Genomic DNA, 20,589 nt, shown 5'->3' with positions numbered 1-20,589 from the left:
TGATCAGTTTACATGCTTTTCCACAGAGGTAAAATAAATATAAGAAAATGCTTCTAAAGGCACTACAGACTACTAATTCATTCCAAAGCCTGTATAAGAGGTTAACCTCAACTGTTGCATGTAGATATTTTTTTTATAAAAGCCACAATCCAGCCAAGAAAGATTTATATGTTTTGGATAACTGCATGCCAAAGGTATTATTTTTATAGTTTAGAAATTCTTTGACTCTTGGTACTTCCAAGTAAATTGTCAAGTATAATGGTGTTTTGTTGTTTTGTTTTTTAATGCCCAAACCTTCTCTTTCAGTTGCTTGATAATGTGGAAAATAAGATGAAAGGCACATGTGTAGAAGGCACCATTCCAAAGTTATTCAGAGGCAAAATGGTGGTATGTGAGCATTAGTTTTAAAGAATGGCTTTGAAAGATTTATAAATGGAGATTTGACGGCCAATGCTGAAGCTGCCTTCTGTTTATTTACAGTCTTACATTCAGTGCAAAGAAGTAGACTACCGTTCTGATAGGAGAGAAGATTATTATGATATCCAGCTAAGTATAAAAGGAAAGAAAAATAGTAAGTCTTGTCTCTACATACTTCATAAGCTTTGTGTTTTTGGTTTGTTGTTGGTTTTTTTTTGTTTCCTTTTTTTATTGATATTTATTGAGCTCTACATTTTTCTCTGCTCCCCTCCCTGTCCCTCCCCTTCCCCTCCCCTTTTCCCTTCAAGCCTCCCCCAAGGTCCCCATTTTTGCAATTTACTCAGGAGATCTTGTCTTTTTCTATTTCCCATGTAGATTAGATCTATGTAAGTCTCTCTTAGTGTCCTCATTGTTGTAAATTCTCTGGGATTGTATTTGTAGGCTGGTTTTCTTTGCTCTATGAGTGAGTACATGTGATAATTGTCTTTCTGTGTCTGGGTTACCTCACTCAAAATAATTTGTTTTTTGTTTTTGTTTGTTTGGTTTTTCGAAACAGGGTTTCTCTGTAGTTTTGGAGCCTGTCTTGGAACTAGCTCTTGTAGACCAGGCTGGACTCTCAAAATAATGTTTTCTAGTTCCACCCATTTTCCTGCAAAATTCAAGCTGTTGTTATTTTTTTCTGCTGTGTAGTACCACATTGTGTAAATGCACCACATCTTTTTTGTTTGTTTGTTTGTTTTGAAGGCTGTTCTCCAACTTTATTTGAGATTCAGTAGGTTAGTTCTCATCCACATTGACTGTCTGTAGATTTTTGAATGCGGTAACAGGCACGTAAGTTACCAATCTGTAGAGTTTGTTTGGTGAGTCCTCATCCTCATTACGTTTTCTGGACAAACGTACCCGGATACGATACGGAACATTCCTTATTCCTTTGGCCCAGACGGCTTTATTGAGCCTGGTATCAATCCGCACATCTGGAGTCCCCATCTCCTTCATGGCAAATTTTCGGATTTCTTTGAGTGCCCTAGGAGCACGCTTCTTAAAGCCCACGCCATGGATGCACTTGTGAATGTTGATGGTGTATTCTCGGGTCACCACCTCGTTGATGGCAGAACGGCCCTTCTTTTTCTCGCCACCCTTCTTTGCAGGAGCCATTCTGCTGGGCCCAAGCTGGAAAGACTGCACCACATCTTTATCCATTCTTCGATCAAGGAGCATTTAGGTTGTTTCCAGGTTCTAGCTATGACAAAGCTGCTATGAACATAGTTGAGCACATGTCCTTGTGGCACAATTTTGAACATCCTTTGGATATATACCCAAAAATGGTATTACTGGGTCTTGAGGAAGGTTGTTTCCTAATTTTCTGAGAAATTGCCACACTGACATCCAAAGAGGTTGTACCAGCTTGCATTCCCACCAGCAATGCAGAAGTGTTCTCTTTTCCCCACATCCTCTCCAGCATAAGTTGTCATCGGTGTTTTTGATCTTGGCCATTCTTACAGATGTAAGATGGAATCTCAGAGTTGTTTTGATTTGCATTTCTCTGATGACTAAGGATGTTGAACATTTCCTTAAGTGTCTTTCAGCCATTTTAGATTCCTCTGTTGAGAGTTCTCTGTTTAGGTCTCTACTCCATTTTTTTTTATTGGATTATGTGATCTTTTGGTGTCCAGTTTCTTGAGTTCTTTGTATATTTTGGAGATCAGACCTCTGTCTGATGTGGGGTTAGTGAAGATCTTTTCCTGTTCTGTAGGCTCTTGTTTTGTCTTGTTGACCGTGTCCTTTGCTTTACAGAAGCTTTTCAGTTTCAGGAGGTCCCATTTATTAATTGTTTCTCTCAGGGTCTGTGCTGCTGGGGTTATATTTAGGAAGTGGTTCCCTGTGCCAATGCATTCAAGTGTACTTCCCACTTTCTCTTCTATAACGTTCAGTGTGGCTGGCTTTATGTTGAGGTCTTTGATCCATTTGGACTTGAGTTTTGTGCATGGTAATAGATATGGGTCTGTTTTCATTCTTCTACATGTTGATATCCAGTTATGTCAGCACCACTTGTTTAATATGCTTTCTTTTTTCCATTTGATATTTTTTTAACTTCTTTATCAAAGATCAGGTGTGGATTGATAACCGGGTCTTGTATTTGGTTCCATTGGTCCTCCTGTCTGTTCCTATGCCAATACTAGGCTGTTTTTAGTACTGTAGCTCTGTAGTAGAATTTGAAGTCAGGGATTGTGATGCCTCCAGAAGTTCTTTTATTGTATAGGATTGTTTTGGCTATCCTGGGGTTTTTTTTTGCTTTTCCATATGAAGTTGAATACCGTTCTTTCAAGGTCTTTGAAGGATTTTGATGGGCATAAACCTTTAATCATTGTTGCTCTAGCTCAGTGATTGTTTTATAATAAAGGATAGATGCAGGGAGTGACTTAAGTATGCAGAATACTCGGTGAATGTCTGCTTCTACTCTGTCCAACTCAGAACACTATGTCAGGCTGTCCAGAACCTCCCATCCCGCCCAGCACAGCCTGCCCAGTTCCTGGCTCCCCTTCACTACTCAGGAAACCATTCTGAGCTTTCAGCAACTCGAGCCACGCTTGATGTGTGTTTATGGAGCTATGTAGGCTAGTGCAGTCTGATGACTTTTGTTCAGCATCACGATCATGTGTGTATCATGTCTCACAGGAGCAGTGGTTCCCAGTTGTTCTGTTTTAGTGACCATTCTCTTCTAGATAGTTTTCTTATCTACAGGTTCAGGCCATTGTTTCTTGTTTTTTTGTTTGTTTGTTTGTTTTTTCCTTGGATTTATGACAAGGCTCAAACTCAGTTATTATTTATTAAAGTTTTTAAGATCAGTGATCAGTGTCCATGCTTTTTCACAGAACCAAAACCAATATAAAAAGTAATTCTATGTATTTCATTTTAAAGCCGTGGAAAGTTAGCCCATGCTGTTGTTGCAGGTGTGCTGCTTCAGTGGTGCCAATGTGGAATTACTTTAGGCTTAGTTCCTGTTTGTGTTTCCATCTCCTTTTTAGATCCTTATTGACACTTGGATATTCTCTTAAGCATTGCACCTAGGTTTAGTGTGGGGTGGTGGTGGTGAGGGTGGGACCCAGAGCCTTACTGTTGTCCAGTTGTGTTACTTCATCCTGACTGAACTTACTCCTCATGCTACTTTTTGTTTAGTGGCACACAGTAATTTTAATGAGATAATTGAATTAATATTTGCTCTTCTATTTTTGTCACTTTTGTAGTTGTGTCTAATCCAACCAGAACAGGTGCTTGTCAGAGCACCAGGGCTGACCTCACCCTGACCCATGCAAATCCATTGTGCCCTCAGTCTCCTGGCTTGGTGTCTTCATCCTCTTCAGTTTTATATCCCGTTTCTATGCCCATTGCTTGCCCATGCTGTCTTAAGCTTTATAATAAATATCTCAGCAAGACTGAAACGAAGGACTTGAGTTTCCCTTTCATGCTGCCATTTTAATGCCCTGAAGAATATCAGTGAAGGTGCAGTGGCATGTGTCTGCATTCAGTGGATGGTGAAGTTGCTGTTCATAGCTGCAATCATGTACTCTACTGGGTGCCCTAAACACATTAATATCCCTAATTTACACTCAGCTTGACCCTCTTATGTATTTGAGCTTTATTGATATGACAGTTGACCTACCTTTTATTTCTTTTTAAAGTATTTGAATCGTTTGTGGATTATGTGGCCGTAGAACAACTAGATGGTGACAACAAATACGACGCTGGGGAACATGGCCTGCAGGTAACCCCTCCTGTGCTCAGTCAGTCCTCCTCAAGACTGCTGTGTTCTTCTGCTTTTGAGATTTGTAGCCTAAAGGCTCTGTCTTGAGTCTGTTCAGGTGGGAGGATTTGATTGAGGAGGTGCAGTGTTTTACAGGCAGAAGCAGCAGAGTGATAGGAATATGTTGTGGGGCTTGACATTTCCTCCTTTTGTTCCTCATTAGAGCATAACCTGATCTTACCAGAATGAGTTTCTTGCTCATTTGAATTCTTTTAGCACCCACCCCCATTTTTTTCTAGATAAGTTTCTTCTGTACAGCCCTGACTCTCCTGGCACTCACTTGGTAGACCAGGCTGGCCTCCGCCTCCCTGGTGGATTGGTTGAAACTAAAGGCGTGCACTACCACACCCAGCTTTTATATTTGTGGATGCCTAGTTTGTCTCCTCCCATTGTTTTACTTCTCTGAACTTTAGGAGTACAATTTCTAGGGTGTGGCCCCAAGGGACTCTGAGCATGGAACAGGTGACCTGTCCATGATGCAGTGAGAGATGGGCTTTGCTGGTCAGACTGGCCAGCTGCATGCGATAATCTTGGGTCTTGTTTTCGGGCTTATTGCTGGGCTCTCACTGGCTCAATGACTTTATCATAGCCTATCACAATGCTTACCAGGCCTGCCAGTTTGTAACTCAGGGTCCCATGACTCTGCTGCGTCAGACACAGGGTCAGAGGCTTTGCTGCACACAAGAGTAAGGGTTGTGTTGAGAAGTGCTTAAGAAGCATGGTGGTTGACCATTTTGCCACTTGGAGGAGGAGTTAATAATCTGGTTGTGCAGCATATTGTGCAGAGTGCCCCCTTGATTGGGAAGGGGTGGAGACGCAGTATTTTGTTTTTCTTCGTTTTTGGTTGGTATGGACTAGGTGCCTGGGCTTTTCTTTGTCTTTCTTAAGAGAGCCCTCGTTAGTCACTCCATATTACAAAGAATGTTGCCAAATAGGGTTTCCAGGTTTCTAGCTGTGAACTGGAGAGGGGTTGGAAGTGAAGACCGGTAGTGGAGTTGAGGTGTGCTGCTGAGAAGCAGGGCTGAGCATTGTCAGCACCAACCTGTGCCCCAGCACTCAGGGAAGAAGGCTGTCTGGCTGGAGTCCTTCCTGCTGCAGACTTGCGCTGGTTCTGTATTTTCCACATTGTTTGGGTGCTAATATTGTAGGTAGCAGTGGATTTTAAAACAACCCCTGCTGGTCATGTAGGTTAGGGTGTAACCTTCCACACATTACAGAAGATCTTAAGGATCTCTAAACAAGCATGCAGATATACTCACTTTTACCACCAGACGTTACCCAGTGTGCTCCCTTAGTGCTCAGACTGTTTATTTTAATTTAATGTGTGTATATGCATGATGTGCATGTGTAGGCATGTGTATGGGGACATGTTTAGAGGTCCGAGGGCAATTTTGTGGACTCATTGATGTGGGTTTGTGGGACTATGAGCTATGTCTCTGGCCAGAAACAGGTAAAGTTGGATGTGGTGAGGTGTACCGTTAGTCCCAGTATTTGATAGGCAGAGACATGTGAATCTCTGAGATCCGTGCCCACCTGATCTACATAGTGAGTTGTAGGCCAGCTAGAGTAACCTAGTGAAACTTTGTCACACACACACACACACACAAAACACAAAAGATGGATAAAGCCTGGTGTGGTAACTGAGGAGGCAGAGGTAGGAGGTCACTGGAAGTTTGAAGTTTACAAAGTGAGACCCTGACTAAAATCACCATTTCTTCCCAACTTCCAGGAAGCAGAGAAAGGTGTGAAATTCCTAACTTTGCCACCAGTGTTACACCTGCAACTGATGAGGTTTATGTATGACCCTCAGACGGACCAAAACATCAAAATCAACGATAGGTAACGGAGGGTGGGAGGACTTGGGTGGCCTCTGCTGTATGTATGGGGCCTTGGAGGCGTCGTCTAATGGGTGCTCATTTTCAGTTGATTGTCCTGTCAGTGATCCTACCCTGACCCCAGCCTCCACTGTGCCACATTGAAAGCAAAGGGCAGGGTTTTCTGAATTAGTCACAGAGTTTGTATTTAGCTTTTCTAATGCTTAGATTTTGACCAAATGTAGATTTTTTTTTGATATTTTTTGTTTTGATTTTGACTGAATGTGTGTGTATGTTTGTTTATGTTTCAATATTTTCAAGCCAGGTTTTCTCTGTAGCCCTGGTTGTCCTGGAACTGGCTCTGTAGACCAGGCTGGCCTCAAACTCACATTTATTATTTGTCTGCCTTCCCTCTGCCTCTCAAGTGCTGGGATTAAAGCCATGTGCCACCCGGCTAAATTAGTGGTTTTGTTTTAGCTTCCAGAATGTGCTTGAATTTAAAGATGATGACGTATGTCTACCCCAATTCAGTTTCCTTTCCATATTTTTAAGACAACAGATTTAAGGATGTCGGAATGTGGTTCTATTGGTACAGTGCTTGCCTAGCATACACAAGGCCCCGGGTTTCGTCCAGGCATAGTGTTGCATGTCTATAATCCAGCATAGGGCAGGTGGAGACAGCAACATTAGAAATTCAGGATCCTTAGATGCTTAGTGAGTTTGAGGTCAGCCTGGCCTTTGTCGACGAACCTTTGTAAAAGTGATGTTGCGTACTTTGAGTTGGTCTGCAGTTTTATCCTGATTAGTTTGAACATCGACATAGAACAGGACAGGTGATGGTCATTCATGTTTGAGGGGAGAGTGTAGCTGAATTATTTCCGCAAACTGACTATGTGCTCACCTGCCTGTGTTCCAGCCCCTCATTTTTTTTGTTTTGTTTTTTTTTGTTTTTCGAGACAGGGTTTCTCTGTGGTTTTGGAGCCTGTCCTGGAACTAGCTCTTGTAGACGAGGCTGGTCTCGAACTCCCAGAGATCCACCTGCCTCTGCCTCCTGAGTGCTGGGATTAAAGGTGTGCGCCACTACCACCCGGCTTCATTTTTGTATTTTAATGGAATTCTTGCCCTTGTTTTAAAGTGTGAGATTTTTCTTGAATTTCCAGATCACACATTTTAGCAGATAGGGCCATAGTCCCAAGGTAGTGGGCCTGGATCCAAACAGCCTTTGGCCACTAGACACACTCTTTGGGGCTCTGTTCCACCTTGCATTGCTTTCCTTCCTGTCTCTGAAGGCTGTATTTAATTTTGAGACATTTAAAATTCAGGCTGGCCATCAACTCACCAATACTATATACTTTGATCATCTTGCCTTCACTCCCGTGAGCTCAGCCAACATACGTTATCTATACCATGCTGGTGATAGAACCCAATGCCTTATGCATGCTAGGCAGGCACTACCAACTGAGTTGCCATTCCAGAGTTGAGTACAGGTTAATTTATCATCTTAATCACAAATTAGGAAGCCAATCATTTAGAGCTGTGTCAAATACAGTATGTTCATATAATAGAAGGGTAAGGTTCTTTTTACACACATTTGGCCAGCTTGTTCTCTGGTTACCCTAGGCTTACATACACCCCTAGAACTGACTTCAGTGTCAGTTTGCTATAAGACAGTTGGGTGAAGCTTTTGAACATGAGCCTGCTAGTTACCCAGGTTTTCTCTGAGAATTTTCTCTTAACTTTAAAGTGACAAATAATTTATCTAGTAAGAGCTCTTTCAGAAGTTAACTTCAAGATCCTTCAGAATCATTGTAATTCATGATTAAAGATGGACAGTTAATTGTAAGAATTTACAATAAAGTTCTAATGGATCTCATGCTTTGCATATAAATCAATAGCTTCTTTTTAAAATATTTTTGAATAGGTTTGAGTTTCCAGAACAATTACCACTTGATGAATTTTTGCAAAAAACAGACCCTAAGGACCCTGCAAATTATATTCTCCATGCAGTCCTGGTTCACAGCGGAGATAATCATGGTGGACATTACGTGGTTTACCTAAACCCCAAAGGAGATGGCAAAGTAAGTGTTAGCCTTGGATGTTGATGTTCAAAAAACATGCCTCTTCTGCTCATGCTTCATGAAATTACTGGATTCCTTCCCAGCCTTCGAATGTTTGTATGTTTTTTTTTTTTGACTGAAGTTCTGTTTTCTTGTGTAATTTTCAACAATGCAAAGGTGAATGGTATATTCTGTGTTAAGAATTGTAGCTCACAGAGCTTTGTCTCATGGAACTGGCAAATACTGAAAACAGCGGTTCTTGTTGGCTGGTTAGGAGGCTTCATTGAGTCAGGCCTGTTTACACTTCCTCTAGGATCCCTGGTGTGATGCCATTTGGCAAAGGTTTTCAGAATAGTTTTTTTTTTTTAAAGGTACTTCAGCATTTAAAGTGACGAATTGGAGATTAAGTAATTTTAAGTCAGAAGCCTATTACATCATTATGGAGTTAATTTATTAAAATGTATCATTTAATTGTACTCTGTGCCTTTAATTCTTCAAAGGATTAGCACTGTGCTAACGATTGGTCCAGAGTCAGAAGCAGGCTATTTGAATAGTTAACAAAACAGTACCAGTGAGCACATAGTGCCTCTTTCAAATTCTGAACAAGAAAGACAGAAGCATTCTGGGTGTTGTAGGAAGGTGTGTGTCTCTACTCTTAAATCTTTCTGCTTTTCCTTCTAGTGGTGTAAATTTGATGATGACGTCGTATCCAGGTGTACTAAAGAAGAAGCTATTGAGCACAATTATGGGGGTCACGATGATGACCTATCTGTTCGACACTGCACAAATGCCTATATGTTAGTGTACATCAGGGAATCAAAGCTAAGTGAGTACCAGTGGCTTGTGTTAATCCTTGTACTATGGCAAACTTGTATAGTTCTATGAAGAACCCCTCACTCACTGCCTCGGTGTCCTATTTGTACAATACAGTACTATAAAGTGCAGTGCACCTAGCCATGTTGTCTGGCCAAACACCCCTCCCCCTTATTCTTTCTATCTCCATCATTCTATCCGCAAAAGCAAACTACTTTGAGATTGTGGCATCAAAGTGGACATGGTCCCAAGACCTTCCACATTCCTAGATTATTTTATTAATGAAGACATGAGATTCTTATAAGGCGGGAAAACAGAATCAGCCAGGTGAAGGATTGTTTGTCCTGCAGGTGAAGTGTTACAAGCTGTCACCGACCATGATATCCCTCAGCAGTTAGTGGAACGGTTGCAAGAAGAGAAAAGGATCGAGGCCCAGAAGCGGAAGGAACGGCAGGAAGCCCATCTCTACATGCAAGTGCAGGTCAGCCTCAGGCTTGGAGACTGCTGTGTGGGCACTGCATGCCGCACGTCTCTGCTGTCCCTGCTGAGCATTCTGTGCATATGGTCTATCTGCAGGGCTCACTGTGGGCAGTGAGGCAAGTGGTTGATGAGGCCTTTGGAGATTTGAGTGTGCTCAGGGTAATGTCTCACAAGTTGTAAGCTTGGCTCTGTGTGCCTTCAGATAGTCGCAGAGGACCAGTTTTGTGGCCACCAAGGAAATGACATGTACGATGAGGAGAAAGTAAAGTACACCGTGTTCAAGGTTTTGAAGAACTCCTCCCTCGCAGAGTTTGTTCAGAGCCTCTCACAGACCATGGTGGGTATAGTTCCTCTGCTCACATCCAGGCTACTGATATACCATGAGAGACTGCTTGCTCCCTTGGGTGCTCAGTGTGTCTAGGCCCTGCATGAAAATGAAGGCGATGTTGAGCTGAGCTCCTCTGACCTGGCCCACAGAGGCTGAATCTCAGAATCTGCTTCTCTCAGTCCCCAAAGCTAGCCTTGTAACAGATCTCAGAGAAAGAGGTTGTAGAGACTGTTCTTCCACTACCACCACCCGGGGTTGGTAAAATAGGCTCCTGAGCTGAACCCTCGTGTGGTTCTGGTGAGGTCAGAGGCACAAATTGTCCAAGCCATGGGTCAAAAGTTTAAGTTTGGGTCAAACACCCTTACCCTTTACGCACAAAAGCATTAAATTGATAAAGATGGAAATATATGCTTATTTTTAATAAACTTTTGAATTTTTTTCCAGGGGTTTCCACAAGATCAGATTCGATTATGGCCTATGCAAGCAAGGAGTAATGGAACAAAGCGACCAGCAATGTTAGATAATGAAGCTGACGGCAATAAAACAGTAAATATTGTTGGTAGATCCTCGGGTATCTCGTGGAACTCTGCGGGAGGCTCTTGCCCTGCAGTTATAGCAGCCATGTGTCCCTGTGGGTTGCATTCAGTAGAGCTGGACATGTTCTGCACTGCTCAAGTGTAGTTGTCGCCCTGTCACCTAGGCCATTGCCACCTTCTAAAATCACCGTCTCTTTTGGAAATAGATGATTGAACTGAGTGATAATGAAAACCCTTGGACAATATTCCTGGAAACAGTTGATCCTGAGCTGGCTGCTAGTGGAGCAACATTGCCCAAGTTTGATAAAGATCGTAAGTGCCCATGAGGTGCCTGCTACTTTTAGAGCAGTCGCTAGGCTTGGCGTCCTCAGTTGATCTCAGCAGAGGTCTGAGCCTTGTTCCCTTGAAGAAAAATCTCCTGGTGCCTCCTCCATGTTAACTCATTCAGTCCCTTCTGTGTTGAGGGCTCCTAGGGAAGCCGCAGGAGACTGGCTCAACTTGATCCTCCTGTAAGAGGGAGCAGACGGCAGTGATGCTGTGGTGTCCTGGCTGCTGGCTTGTGCTCCTCACTCTGGTCTGAGGGTAGGGTAGGGTTGCAGGCATGTGTTGGGTCACTTATCAAATGCCTACCCTTAGGACCACACAGCCTGTGTGAAGGAGTTCTAAGTAATTAGTCAGGACTGTGCCACTAAATATGTGGCTGCCTCGCACACTAGGACACTCAGCTGCTAGATATAGCGGCTCTCCCCACCCCCCCAGGAATACTGGTCCAGCTAGTCAGCACTGGGTCTCAGTTTACTGCATTGGGTATCCTCTTCACTGTCTCCTGTAGTGGTTTACCCAGATGTGATTTGTGGGACACACCTTTGTTATCACTGGATCAGCCTCCTGAAGCCTCCTGTCATTGTTACTTCTAGGGGACTTCTCATTGTCATTGGGTAGTCTCTTACCCTAAGGTTACTTGTTAGCATTCTCAGACATACTAAGGGTTAAGATCCTGACAGCCTCTCCATCAATTTGTAGATGATGTAATGTTATTTTTGAAGATGTATGATCCTAAAACACGGAGCTTGAATTACTGTGGACATATCTACACACCCATATCCTGTAAAATACGTAAGTCCTGCCTGCACTTCTTTCTGACTAGGGTTTGCTAGTTGCTTTACAGCTGTATATATAACAGATTTTTTCCACCCTAGGTGACTTACTCCCAGTTATGTGTGACAGAGCAGGATTTATCCAGGATACTAGCCTTATCCTCTATGAGGTTTGCCCTTCTTTTCCCCCTTCATTTCTCTACAATCACTGTATTGTTTCTGCCTGGGGTGAGGTTGTTCTGCTTGCCTTGAAAATTTATTATTACTTAGTCTGTAGTTTATTTAGGTCCTGTGCTCTGTGTTGTGGAGGTGGGGTGGGAGGAGGTCGAGACAGGATTTCTCTGCAGCCCTGGCTGTCCTAGAACTTGCTCATTAGTTGTAAATTAGTTTTTGTTTTTGTGGTTTATTGAGGCAGGGTCTCATGTAAGCCAGGCTGGATTCAGACTTGTTAATATATAACTTCTTTGGCCTCCTAATCTTACTGCCTCTACTTCCCCAAAGTGTTGTTATTACAAGTATATCCCACCATGCCTGTTGCACATTTAAGAATAGGTCACTTTTACCTGATTAGGATTGGTGCTCATTAGATACTTTTAGGTCTGTTTTTCCCAGTTGTATTTTAATAAGAACGTGTGGTCAGGAGCTTGGAGTCTGGCTGTTTGGAGGGTTGCATGGGCACAGAATCCAGGGCCAACCTAAAGAAATAAGGAGACCCTGTCTCAAATTAAAACACATAACATATAGACGAATAGATTTGAATACAGACAAAGCATAAATAACCAAAAAATTTGCTCATAACATTCTTAAATGTAACCATTTGCTGTCTCTTCCTGTAGGAAGTTAAGCCGAACTTAACAGAGAGAATTCAGGACTACGATGTATCTCTTGATAAAGCCCTTGATGAGCTGATGGATGGTGACATTATAGTGTTTCAGAAGTATGTATCTTTGATATTTTCCATCTCTTTTGTATGCATATCAAGTTTTGTAACCATGTGTACTGTGCTCTGAGCTGCCGTTGAGTGTCCTTAACCTCGACAGCAGCTAATTACAGGTTTTGATATTAGGGCAGTGAAAATTAGCCTTATTTAAAGTTCTCTTGGTGATACGGTGGTGAGCACTGTAATCCTAGAACATGAGAAGTAGAGGCAGGAGGCTCTAGGAGCTGCATAGCAAGTTTGAGATTATCCAGGGCTCTGTGAGAGCCTGTCTCCCAAACCCAAGTTCTCTGATGTCCTACAGATGTCTGTAGGGACCAAAGTGGAATGTCTCCCCCCCCCCCCCCCCCAGACGGTTTCTCTGTAGCTTTGGTGCCTGTCCCGGAACTAACTCTGTAGACCAGGCTGGCCTCGAACTCCCAGAGATCCGCCTGCCTCTGCCCCACCCCCCCAGTGCTGGGATTAAAGGCGTGCGCCACCACCACCCAGCCAAAGTGGAATGTCTTTATAGAGGAAAATACTTGAGGTTGGCCTTATCAGATTCTCCCTCTGGCAGTTTACTTCACTGCCTACATCCACACCTGCAGGTGTTTGCCTGGGGCTCTAATGTCCAGCAGCCTGATAATGGACAAGAGCTGCAGGTGTGGACTGCTAGCCAGAGCCCAGGCTGAACACAGTGAGCTGCAAAGGAGCCTATTTGTAGGGAGGGTTTGGTCATGCAGTCACTGGGGAAGCAGCCAGGACTGAGTGCCTACTATAGAGCTCCATAAGTACGTGCCTTTTTGGATTTTATTTTTGTGTGTGTGTGTGTGTGTGAATGTATGTCTGCTGCTAGTGGAAGCCAGTAGTGGGGATTAAGATCCCATGGGACTGGAATTACAGATTGTTATAAGCCACATATGGGTGTTGTGGGTGGAGCCCAGGTCCCCTGGAAGTGCTTTTAATGGCTGAGCCACTTCTCCAGACACAGGCTTGTTTTTGTTGTGCCGTGTTCCAGCTTTCAGTGAGAGCATCTGTCTTTCATCATACTGCTTTCCGTCTGTGTCGCTGGTGTCTAGATGACGGTCGCTGCCTTTTGCTACCCCCGATTCAGTCCAAACATTTTTTTCTCCCCAGGGATGACCCTGAAAACGATAACAGTGAATTACCTACTGCAAAAGAATATTTCAGAGATCTCTACCACCGTGTCGATGTCATCTTCTGTGATAAAACAATCCCCAATGACCCTGGGTTTGTGGTTACGTTATCAAATAGGATGAATTATTTTCAGGTATTGAACACTTGCTCTTTGCCACTTTTATTTATCGTTCCTAGAAGACACACTATATATTTGTGAAAGAAACTGTATGATGCTCTCAATAAGAAGGAAGACAGTGCCTTGCTTGGTATGGACTTGGCTCAGACAGAGGTTTCAAGTTCCCTGCTTCCCTGGGCTCCACAGCAGATTTAAGACTAGCCTGGGCCACACAGCATGAAGCCTCAAAGTGCTGAAAAGTTAAAATTGGTTGAGTTAGAAGATATATTAAAGATTAATATATCTAAAGAGATAAATACTAATTTTGATATAATCTATCATATTATTTACTTTTTAGCAGTCGGCATTGTACTGTATAACTATATACAGTTAGTTAAGCAGGAAAGACAAGTAGGTTACTTCCATGAGGACACCATTAGGAATGCTGTTTTGTTATGGGCAATAGTAAAATAAATTTCTGGGGAATTTTAATTCAGGCTAACCATGTAGATCACATTCTGTGGAAATGTAAATAATTAGCCCCAAATTTAATAAACACATGTCCAACCTTTCCCCAGAGTGCCAACCTTTCTGGTCCTTCTCTACCTCCTAGGTTGCAAAGACAGTTGCACAGAGGCTCAACACAGATCCCATGCTGCTGCAGTTTTTCAAGTCTCAAGGGTAAGTGAGGCTCACTCTGCTGCTCACTGATATTCTTCCTTGTGTGCTGTCTGAGTTCCTCCAGGCATCGTGGGAACACTTGACTATATAGTGGGGGTCACCTGCATCTATTTCTTTCTTAGTTTGAAATACACGTGTGTTCTTACTTATACTTCAGCCACATGACTTTGAGGTGATAAAGGTTTACCTCCTCTTCTGTTGTATTTGATAATGTTTGGCCCGCCCTGTTTCTTTGGGTCCTGTGCAGCTGTATGCTATCCCCACACAAGCTGAGAGGTTCAGGTCTGGGCAACAAAAGTGGGCTAGGTAGGTGCAAGCAAGGTTTCAGACAGTACACAACCAGCTGTTTTTGTTTATTCTTACTTGGTGTGTATTGTAGACCAGTAAACAATTTGCTTATTGTTTTCTTGTGTGCTGTTTTCTTGTAGTTACAGAGATGGCCCTGGTAACCCTCTTAGACATAATTATGAAGGTACTCTAAGAGATCTTCTACAATTCTTCAAGCCAAGACAACCTAAGAAACTTTATTATCAGCAGGTATGAATCCAAGTCAGTGTGACTAGGTGACAAAGGGAAGCTTTGAGTTCTCTAAACAAGCGTCTCTTTTTCCCAATAGCTGAAGATGAAAATCACAGACTTTGAGAACAGGAGAAGTTTTAAGTGTATATGGTTAAACAGCCAGTTTAGGGAAGAGGTGAGTGTTTCTTCTGATTGTCACTGTGGTACTCTTTGGAGCTTTAGCACTGATGCGCATGAGAGCACTCTCTCCTTCAGTGCAGGCATGGAGTGAGGCCTTTAAAGGCTGGACGTGATAGAGCATGGCTGAGCTAGCAGAGCTGAAATGAGAGCTTGGAGCCAGGTCACCACACGCTGCTGCAGCCTTGGCCTAGCTTAGCTCATCACCCATCAGGATATGTTCACAACCAGGCTGTGCCCCTATGCTATATCCATCAAAGAAGAGCATACTTGCTTGGTTACCAGGCCATTTTACCTCCCAACTCCACCATAATTCAGAGACTTGAGACCTAAATACTGTGTTTTCTGTATTGTTGGTGAGGCTCTAACCCCTGAGTTACTGGTGCCTTTCCTGAGGACCAGCTCTCTGTATTCCTGTGCTGAGAACAGGAATGCTCTTAGTTAGGGTGACCCAGGGATGCTTTCTCAGATACTGTTCTGATCTACAGTCCTTCCCGGTTTGGAGGAGGTGGTCCTACTACCATGAATGAGTCCATAATTGGGGCTGCTAGAGAGGGACTTTGATAGCTCACCTCTCTTCCCAGCTTGAACTAGGGAGTTCTTGGGTTTGTTGTAGCAGAAATCTGTTTCCTTTAAAGCACTTGTAACACTCTGTCATCACCTAGGAAATAACACTATACCCAGACAAGCATGGCTGTGTCCGGGACCTGTTAGAAGAATGTAAAAAGGCCGTGGAGCTTGGTGATAAAGCATCAGGGAGACTTAGGCAAGTATCTCTGGAGCTGCAGGAGGTTGGGGCAGCCAGCCTCTTCCGAAACTGAATGGAAATCAAATAGCCTTTCTTCTGCGGTTGCTGTTTTGGAGAGGCCAAGCCTCTTTCCCCTTCTGCTGTTAACTGTAGTAAATGTCTGTGATGCCAGTAGCAAAGGAACAGTGTGTTCCAAGGTGCTTGGGGAGTGTGGGGGGGGGAAAGGGGGGGTCCATACATTTTCAGTGGGTAAGAAGTTTCTGGTTTAGCCTCTGTGCAGATATAAAGTGAGGTCCCAAATTCTGCTCTTCTGAGTCTGAGCATGAGTCTGGGTTTTTGTGTTTTTTTTGTTTTTGGGTTTTTTTTTTTTTTTTTTGCCTTATGGATGCCTTTGGGACTCTTTGGTTCCCTAAAATGCTATCTTTAGTCTGCCTGCCTGCCTGCCTTCCTTCCTTCCTTCTTTCCTTCCTTCCTTCCTTCCTTCCTTCCTTCCTTCCTTCCTTCCTTCCTTTCTTTCTTCTCTCATTTATTTTTCTTCTCTTTCTTATTTTTTCCCTCCCTCCCTCCCTTCCTTCTTTATTTTACTCTCCAAAGTCTTTATTGAACCAATTACATTAAATCACAAAACATTTCACTTGTTTTTTTCAAGACAGGGTTTCTCTGTGTAGCCTTTGTTGTCAGTCCTAGAATTAGACCAGTGTGCGCCCTCACTCCTGGCAGAGCCTGGCTAAATCAGAAAGTATTAGCAAAAGCTTCTGCATGCTTCCAGGATGGTCCTCTTGTCTCACACCCCCTCCCCCAAACAAACTGTAGATCAGATCTTAAATGATGGCCCCTTCACTTGTCACATGGCTTTAAAAAATAAATCACTAAAGAAACCCAAGTACAGTGCCACAACTGCTCAGAGGCATCTGTAATTCTCATATTATTCCATTTATAAGAACTCGGGCATGAATAAATCTGACCCAGTGCTCTATAGCACACTACATCGCCATGGGGCTAGCTTCAGTGTGCTCTTCCTCCTTTACTACCACCAAGATCCGATAGGAAATCTATCTTTGTACTCTGCTCAGCCTGCTGGCCTCTTGTATTATACTCAATGACTAGTCTTCCTATAAAAAATTAATAATAAAAGTACAATACACAAAGCATAATTAAGCCAAGCATATGGTCATGCTCAGAGTTCCTTCTCCTGAGCATACATACATGTCATCATGCCCCTTTCTTGTGTCTTTCCGTGAGTGCCAATATGTCATTGCCCTGTTTTTCTTTCAGGCTGCTAGAAATTGTGAGCTACAAAATTATTGGTGTGCATCAGGAAGATGAGCTATTAGAGTGTCTGTCCCCTGCGACGAGTCGGACGTTTCGAATAGAGGTAACTGTTGCCTGCTGGCCTCAGAACCAGTGCCACTGTGGTGGGTTGTATAGAGTTTCATTCCCAGCTTTTAAAATGCTGCACTATGAAAAAAATACACACAGCATAAGATAATGCAGCCACTATTCAGTGTGTACTTGATGGTGTTGAACACAGTTGCCTTGTAAGCATCCTCTATCCAGAGCTGTTCATCCCAAAGTACTGCTGTCTGCTTTTGTGCCCTTGTGAGGGAAGTCTTTATAAGTTTGGGCCAGGTATGGTGAAACACACTTTTTTCCTTTGGTATTATTGCCTGCATGTACATATCTGTACCTCATGAATGCAGAGTCCAGAAAAGGTGGTGTTAAATCTGCTGGAGCTGGAGTTACAGGCGGTTGTGAACCACTGTGGGTTCTGGTAATGAAACCCAGCTCCTTTGGAAGAGCTGTCAGTGCCCTTAACTACTAAGTCATCTCTCCAGCTCCACTGTTGGCTCGGAGCTTTGATTCCAGTACTCAGGAGGCAAAGACAGGCCAGACTTATCTATATTCCAAGTTCTGGGCCAATCAGAGCTACATAGTTAGGCCAAACATACAAGTAAAAAAATTAGTTTGGGCGCAGACAGAATGACTCAGCTGGTGAAGGCACACCCCTCACCTTGGTAGCCCGAATTTGATCTCCTAGACTCACATGGTAGATGAAGACAACTGGCTCCTGTGGGTTGTCCTTTGACCCCGACGTGCCTATCGTGGCAGGCATGTGTGCATGCACACACAAATCAATTGATAATGTGTAATTTGATATGTGGGTGCAAAGCACGCCCAGGCAGAGACCCTGGGTCAGTAGTGGAAATAGAGCTACTGCTATTTATTTCTACAGTAACTGGTTATAAATGTTTTGGTTTCTTCCAAGAAACCTGAACTGTCTTGACTGAGTTAGCTGAGTGTGGCCTTTTGGTAGAAATGTCTGCCAGCAGCGTACATTACAAACTGCCCGAGGCTTATGAGCTTAAATAGAAGAACAGTTTGCAGTGCTCACGGTGGCCTTGTTTGCCAGTACATTCTCTAACAGGAGCCCCTTTCACTCTGCCCCCCCCTCCACCCACCTGTTTACACCACCTGAGGTCTGGGTTCATCTGCATCTAAATGGGAGTTTACCTATCGAGTCGGGTTAGAGTTTAAATAATAACCACACTTAGAGGAAGTCTTTGTGTTTAAAATGTGTCTCCAGGAAATACCTTTGGACCAGGTAGACATAGATAAGGAGAATGAGATGCTAATCACAGTGGCACATTTCCACAAAGAGGTGTTTGGGACTTTTGGAATTCCATTTTTGCTGAGGATACACCAGGTAAGACTCCTGTCTGAACTCTGGGCCTTTGAAGTACTTGTTGATCTCAGCTGATGGGGCAGGCAACACGGCAGTGCACTGGGATAGCATGTTCTGCCTGAGCACACCTGTTTGTCTTCCAGGGCGAGCATTTCAGAGAAGTGATGAAGCGAATTCAGAGCCTGCTGGATATCCAGGAAAAGGAGTTTGAGAAGGTGTGTGCTCTTTGGAACCTGGCTAGGCTTTAGTGGCTAGCACTTGAAGCTGAGTGAGGCTGCTGAGCCTCTTGGGCAAAACAGCAGGGATAATGGAGAAGTTTATTTTTTGTTTTCCAGTTTAAATTTGCAATTGTCATGATGGGCCGGCACCAGTACATCAATGAAGATGAATATGAAGTGAATTTGAAGGACTTTGAGCCACAACCTGGTAAGAGGCTCTCAACAGAGGCCTTCATTTGGCCTGTAGGTCTTGGAACCATGTGCAGCCATTGAGAGTCAGCAGCACCCTTGGCATTGAGTGAGTTTCCCACAGCTCAGGCCTCTGCATTTCCAAGGATGAGAGCTTTTGCTGTGCATTAATGGGCTGAGGTGTGGGTGATTCTGCTTCAAGTTCCCCCTGGGGCTGTGTTTTAGCATTTGATTTGCATCAGCTTGTGTTGTGAGCAGCCCCTGACTCCAGCTGAATGAGTAGCCATCTGAGGTGAAGACTGGATCTGGTGGTTGCCAAGGGTCTTAATGGTTTGTTCTCTGTCCCTGCAGGTAACATGTCTCATCCTCGGCCTTGGCTAGGGCTCGACCACTTCAACAAAGCCCCAAAGAGGAGTCGCTACACTTATCTTGAAAAGGCAATTAAAATCCACAACTGACTTCCTTCCCGTGCCCAAGGCAAGGGACAGCTCGTGGGTGTGTGCCCTTTTTAACAGCCGTAGACCTTTGGTACACGTGCATTCTAGCCCAAGTCTCCAGCAAGAGGATTTGCTGCTGATGTTAATTTTATTTTGTTGAGGCTGTTCAGTTTGGCTTCTCTGTATCTATTGACTGCCCTTTTTGAGCAAAATGAAGGTGTTTTTATAAAGCTTGGATGCCAATGAGAGTTATTTTATGGTAACCACAATGCAAGGCAACCATCAGCATCACGGGAGAAGAGATTCCTAGGATGGGAGTCCCTGGCAGAGGCGTCCGGTTGGTGCAGGCAGCCTGGCCCCCTGCCCGGGTCCTGCACAGCTCTGCAGTTAGAGCTAGTCAGGCCAATGTGTAGGCTCGTCCGACTCTTCCTTCAGTTAGACTTTGAGTGACCTGTGCACATCTGTAAAGGCAAACCAGAGAAACCACCCTGCGCAAAGCACTCTGCTTCACTGTGTGTGCTGCTGGCCCTCTCCGGGGTTCCTCTCCTCAGCTGCCTGGGGTGTTCTTAATAAACATCTCACTTCCTCAGCCATTGGCAAAGTGGATACACTGAGTTCAGTCCTGACAGCTAGGGGTCTTTTTATACATGGAGAACATTGTCAGATACAATTAAGGTTTACTCTGTTGCCTCTTGGCAAACAATGATCTGAGCAGGTGAAAGAATCACTCTAGGTTTCTGTGAGGACGGAGTGGATGAGCAGCAAAGGAGAGCGCCTTTTAGCAAGAGCGCATGCTCGCTAGTGGTTAGTAAGCTGTTGACTTTGTAAAAAAGATAAAAGAAAAACAGGAAAAAAAAGGAAAATTAAATTGTATATTTAATGAATGAAACCTGTACAATTTGCCCCTGGGAGGAGGTCTTTTCTGTTGGGTGAGTGCAAGTGAACTTGGCCGACTTGGACACTCTGTGTGTAGCTTTATTTGAGTCCTCTTTGTCCTTTTGTTGGAGCTAATGCCAGCTGCGTGTCTAGTTTGAGTGCAAATAGAATCAGCAAGCCACACTTCTTTTCCCTCCCTCCCCAGTCCTTCCGTTTGTTTCTGTAGCAGCAGTGTACACCAACTCTCCTGTATATTGCCTTTTTGCTGGAAAATGTTGTATGTTGAATAAAATTTTCTATAAAAATTATAATCCAGTGAGTGCTGTGGAAGCCGAGGACGAGTATCCTCTCCCTGGAAACAGGCCTGGGAGCCTTGCCTTGAGTCAGGGGTTCAACCACTATGTATTTTTCTCAGATATTGGATTTTTCCTTTGGGTGGCAGTTTTTTGTCTTGCACTGCAGGCCTAGAACATGCTATGTAGACCAGACTGGTTTTGAACTCAGAGATCCACCTGCCTCTGCCTCCCAAGTGCTGGGCTCAAAGGT

The 20,589-nt window shown here is 43.7% G+C and overlaps 2 protein-coding genes across 3 annotated transcripts in view; one reads left to right on the top strand and one right to left on the bottom strand.

Annotated features, from left to right (window-relative positions):
- Window positions 1-20,354, top strand: part of Usp7 (ubiquitin specific peptidase 7) — a 55,905-nt gene extending 35,551 nt beyond the window's left edge. For both annotated transcript variants that reach the window (XM_075942003.1, XM_075942004.1), the window contains 23 exons: window positions 307-387; window positions 481-571; window positions 4,098-4,180; window positions 5,949-6,058; window positions 7,955-8,111; window positions 8,772-8,916; window positions 9,254-9,384; window positions 9,586-9,720; window positions 10,156-10,257; window positions 10,454-10,559; window positions 11,271-11,363; window positions 11,447-11,514; window positions 12,181-12,281; window positions 13,398-13,551; window positions 14,129-14,196; window positions 14,625-14,733; window positions 14,813-14,890; window positions 15,558-15,658; window positions 16,916-17,015; window positions 18,225-18,344; window positions 18,467-18,538; window positions 18,659-18,749; window positions 19,082-20,354. In XM_075942003.1, the coding sequence (XP_075798118.1) occupies window positions 307-387; window positions 481-571; window positions 4,098-4,180; window positions 5,949-6,058; window positions 7,955-8,111; window positions 8,772-8,916; window positions 9,254-9,384; window positions 9,586-9,720; window positions 10,156-10,257; window positions 10,454-10,559; window positions 11,271-11,363; window positions 11,447-11,514; window positions 12,181-12,281; window positions 13,398-13,551; window positions 14,129-14,196; window positions 14,625-14,733; window positions 14,813-14,890; window positions 15,558-15,658; window positions 16,916-17,015; window positions 18,225-18,344; window positions 18,467-18,538; window positions 18,659-18,749; window positions 19,082-19,188 (2,403 nt within the window). In that variant the 3' untranslated portion in view covers window positions 19,189-20,354. The remainder of the gene's footprint in view (window positions 1-306; window positions 388-480; window positions 572-4,097; window positions 4,181-5,948; window positions 6,059-7,954; window positions 8,112-8,771; window positions 8,917-9,253; window positions 9,385-9,585; window positions 9,721-10,155; window positions 10,258-10,453; window positions 10,560-11,270; window positions 11,364-11,446; window positions 11,515-12,180; window positions 12,282-13,397; window positions 13,552-14,128; window positions 14,197-14,624; window positions 14,734-14,812; window positions 14,891-15,557; window positions 15,659-16,915; window positions 17,016-18,224; window positions 18,345-18,466; window positions 18,539-18,658; window positions 18,750-19,081) is intronic.
- LOC142831695 (large ribosomal subunit protein eL31-like) lies at window positions 1,161-1,572 on the bottom strand. The gene has a single exon (XM_075942005.1). The coding sequence runs from the start codon at window positions 1,570-1,572 to the stop codon at window positions 1,195-1,197; it is 378 nt and encodes a 125-aa protein (XP_075798120.1). The 3' UTR covers window positions 1,161-1,194.
- Window positions 20,355-20,589: the final 235 nt, after the last annotated feature.

Source organism: Microtus pennsylvanicus, chromosome 11 (genome assembly GCF_037038515.1).
Source record: "Microtus pennsylvanicus isolate mMicPen1 chromosome 11, mMicPen1.hap1, whole genome shotgun sequence".
Classification (NCBI taxonomy): domain Eukaryota; kingdom Metazoa; phylum Chordata; class Mammalia; order Rodentia; family Cricetidae; genus Microtus; species Microtus pennsylvanicus.
Note: the sequence above shows the minus strand (reverse complement) of the source record. Positions and strands in the feature narration are given on the sequence as shown.

Bases quoted from the DNA above. Each gene is read 5' to 3' on its own strand.
- LOC142831695 (XM_075942005.1), bottom strand. From the start codon at position 1,572: ATGGCTCCTGCAAAGAAGGGTGGCGAGAAAAAGAAGGGCCGTTCTGCC.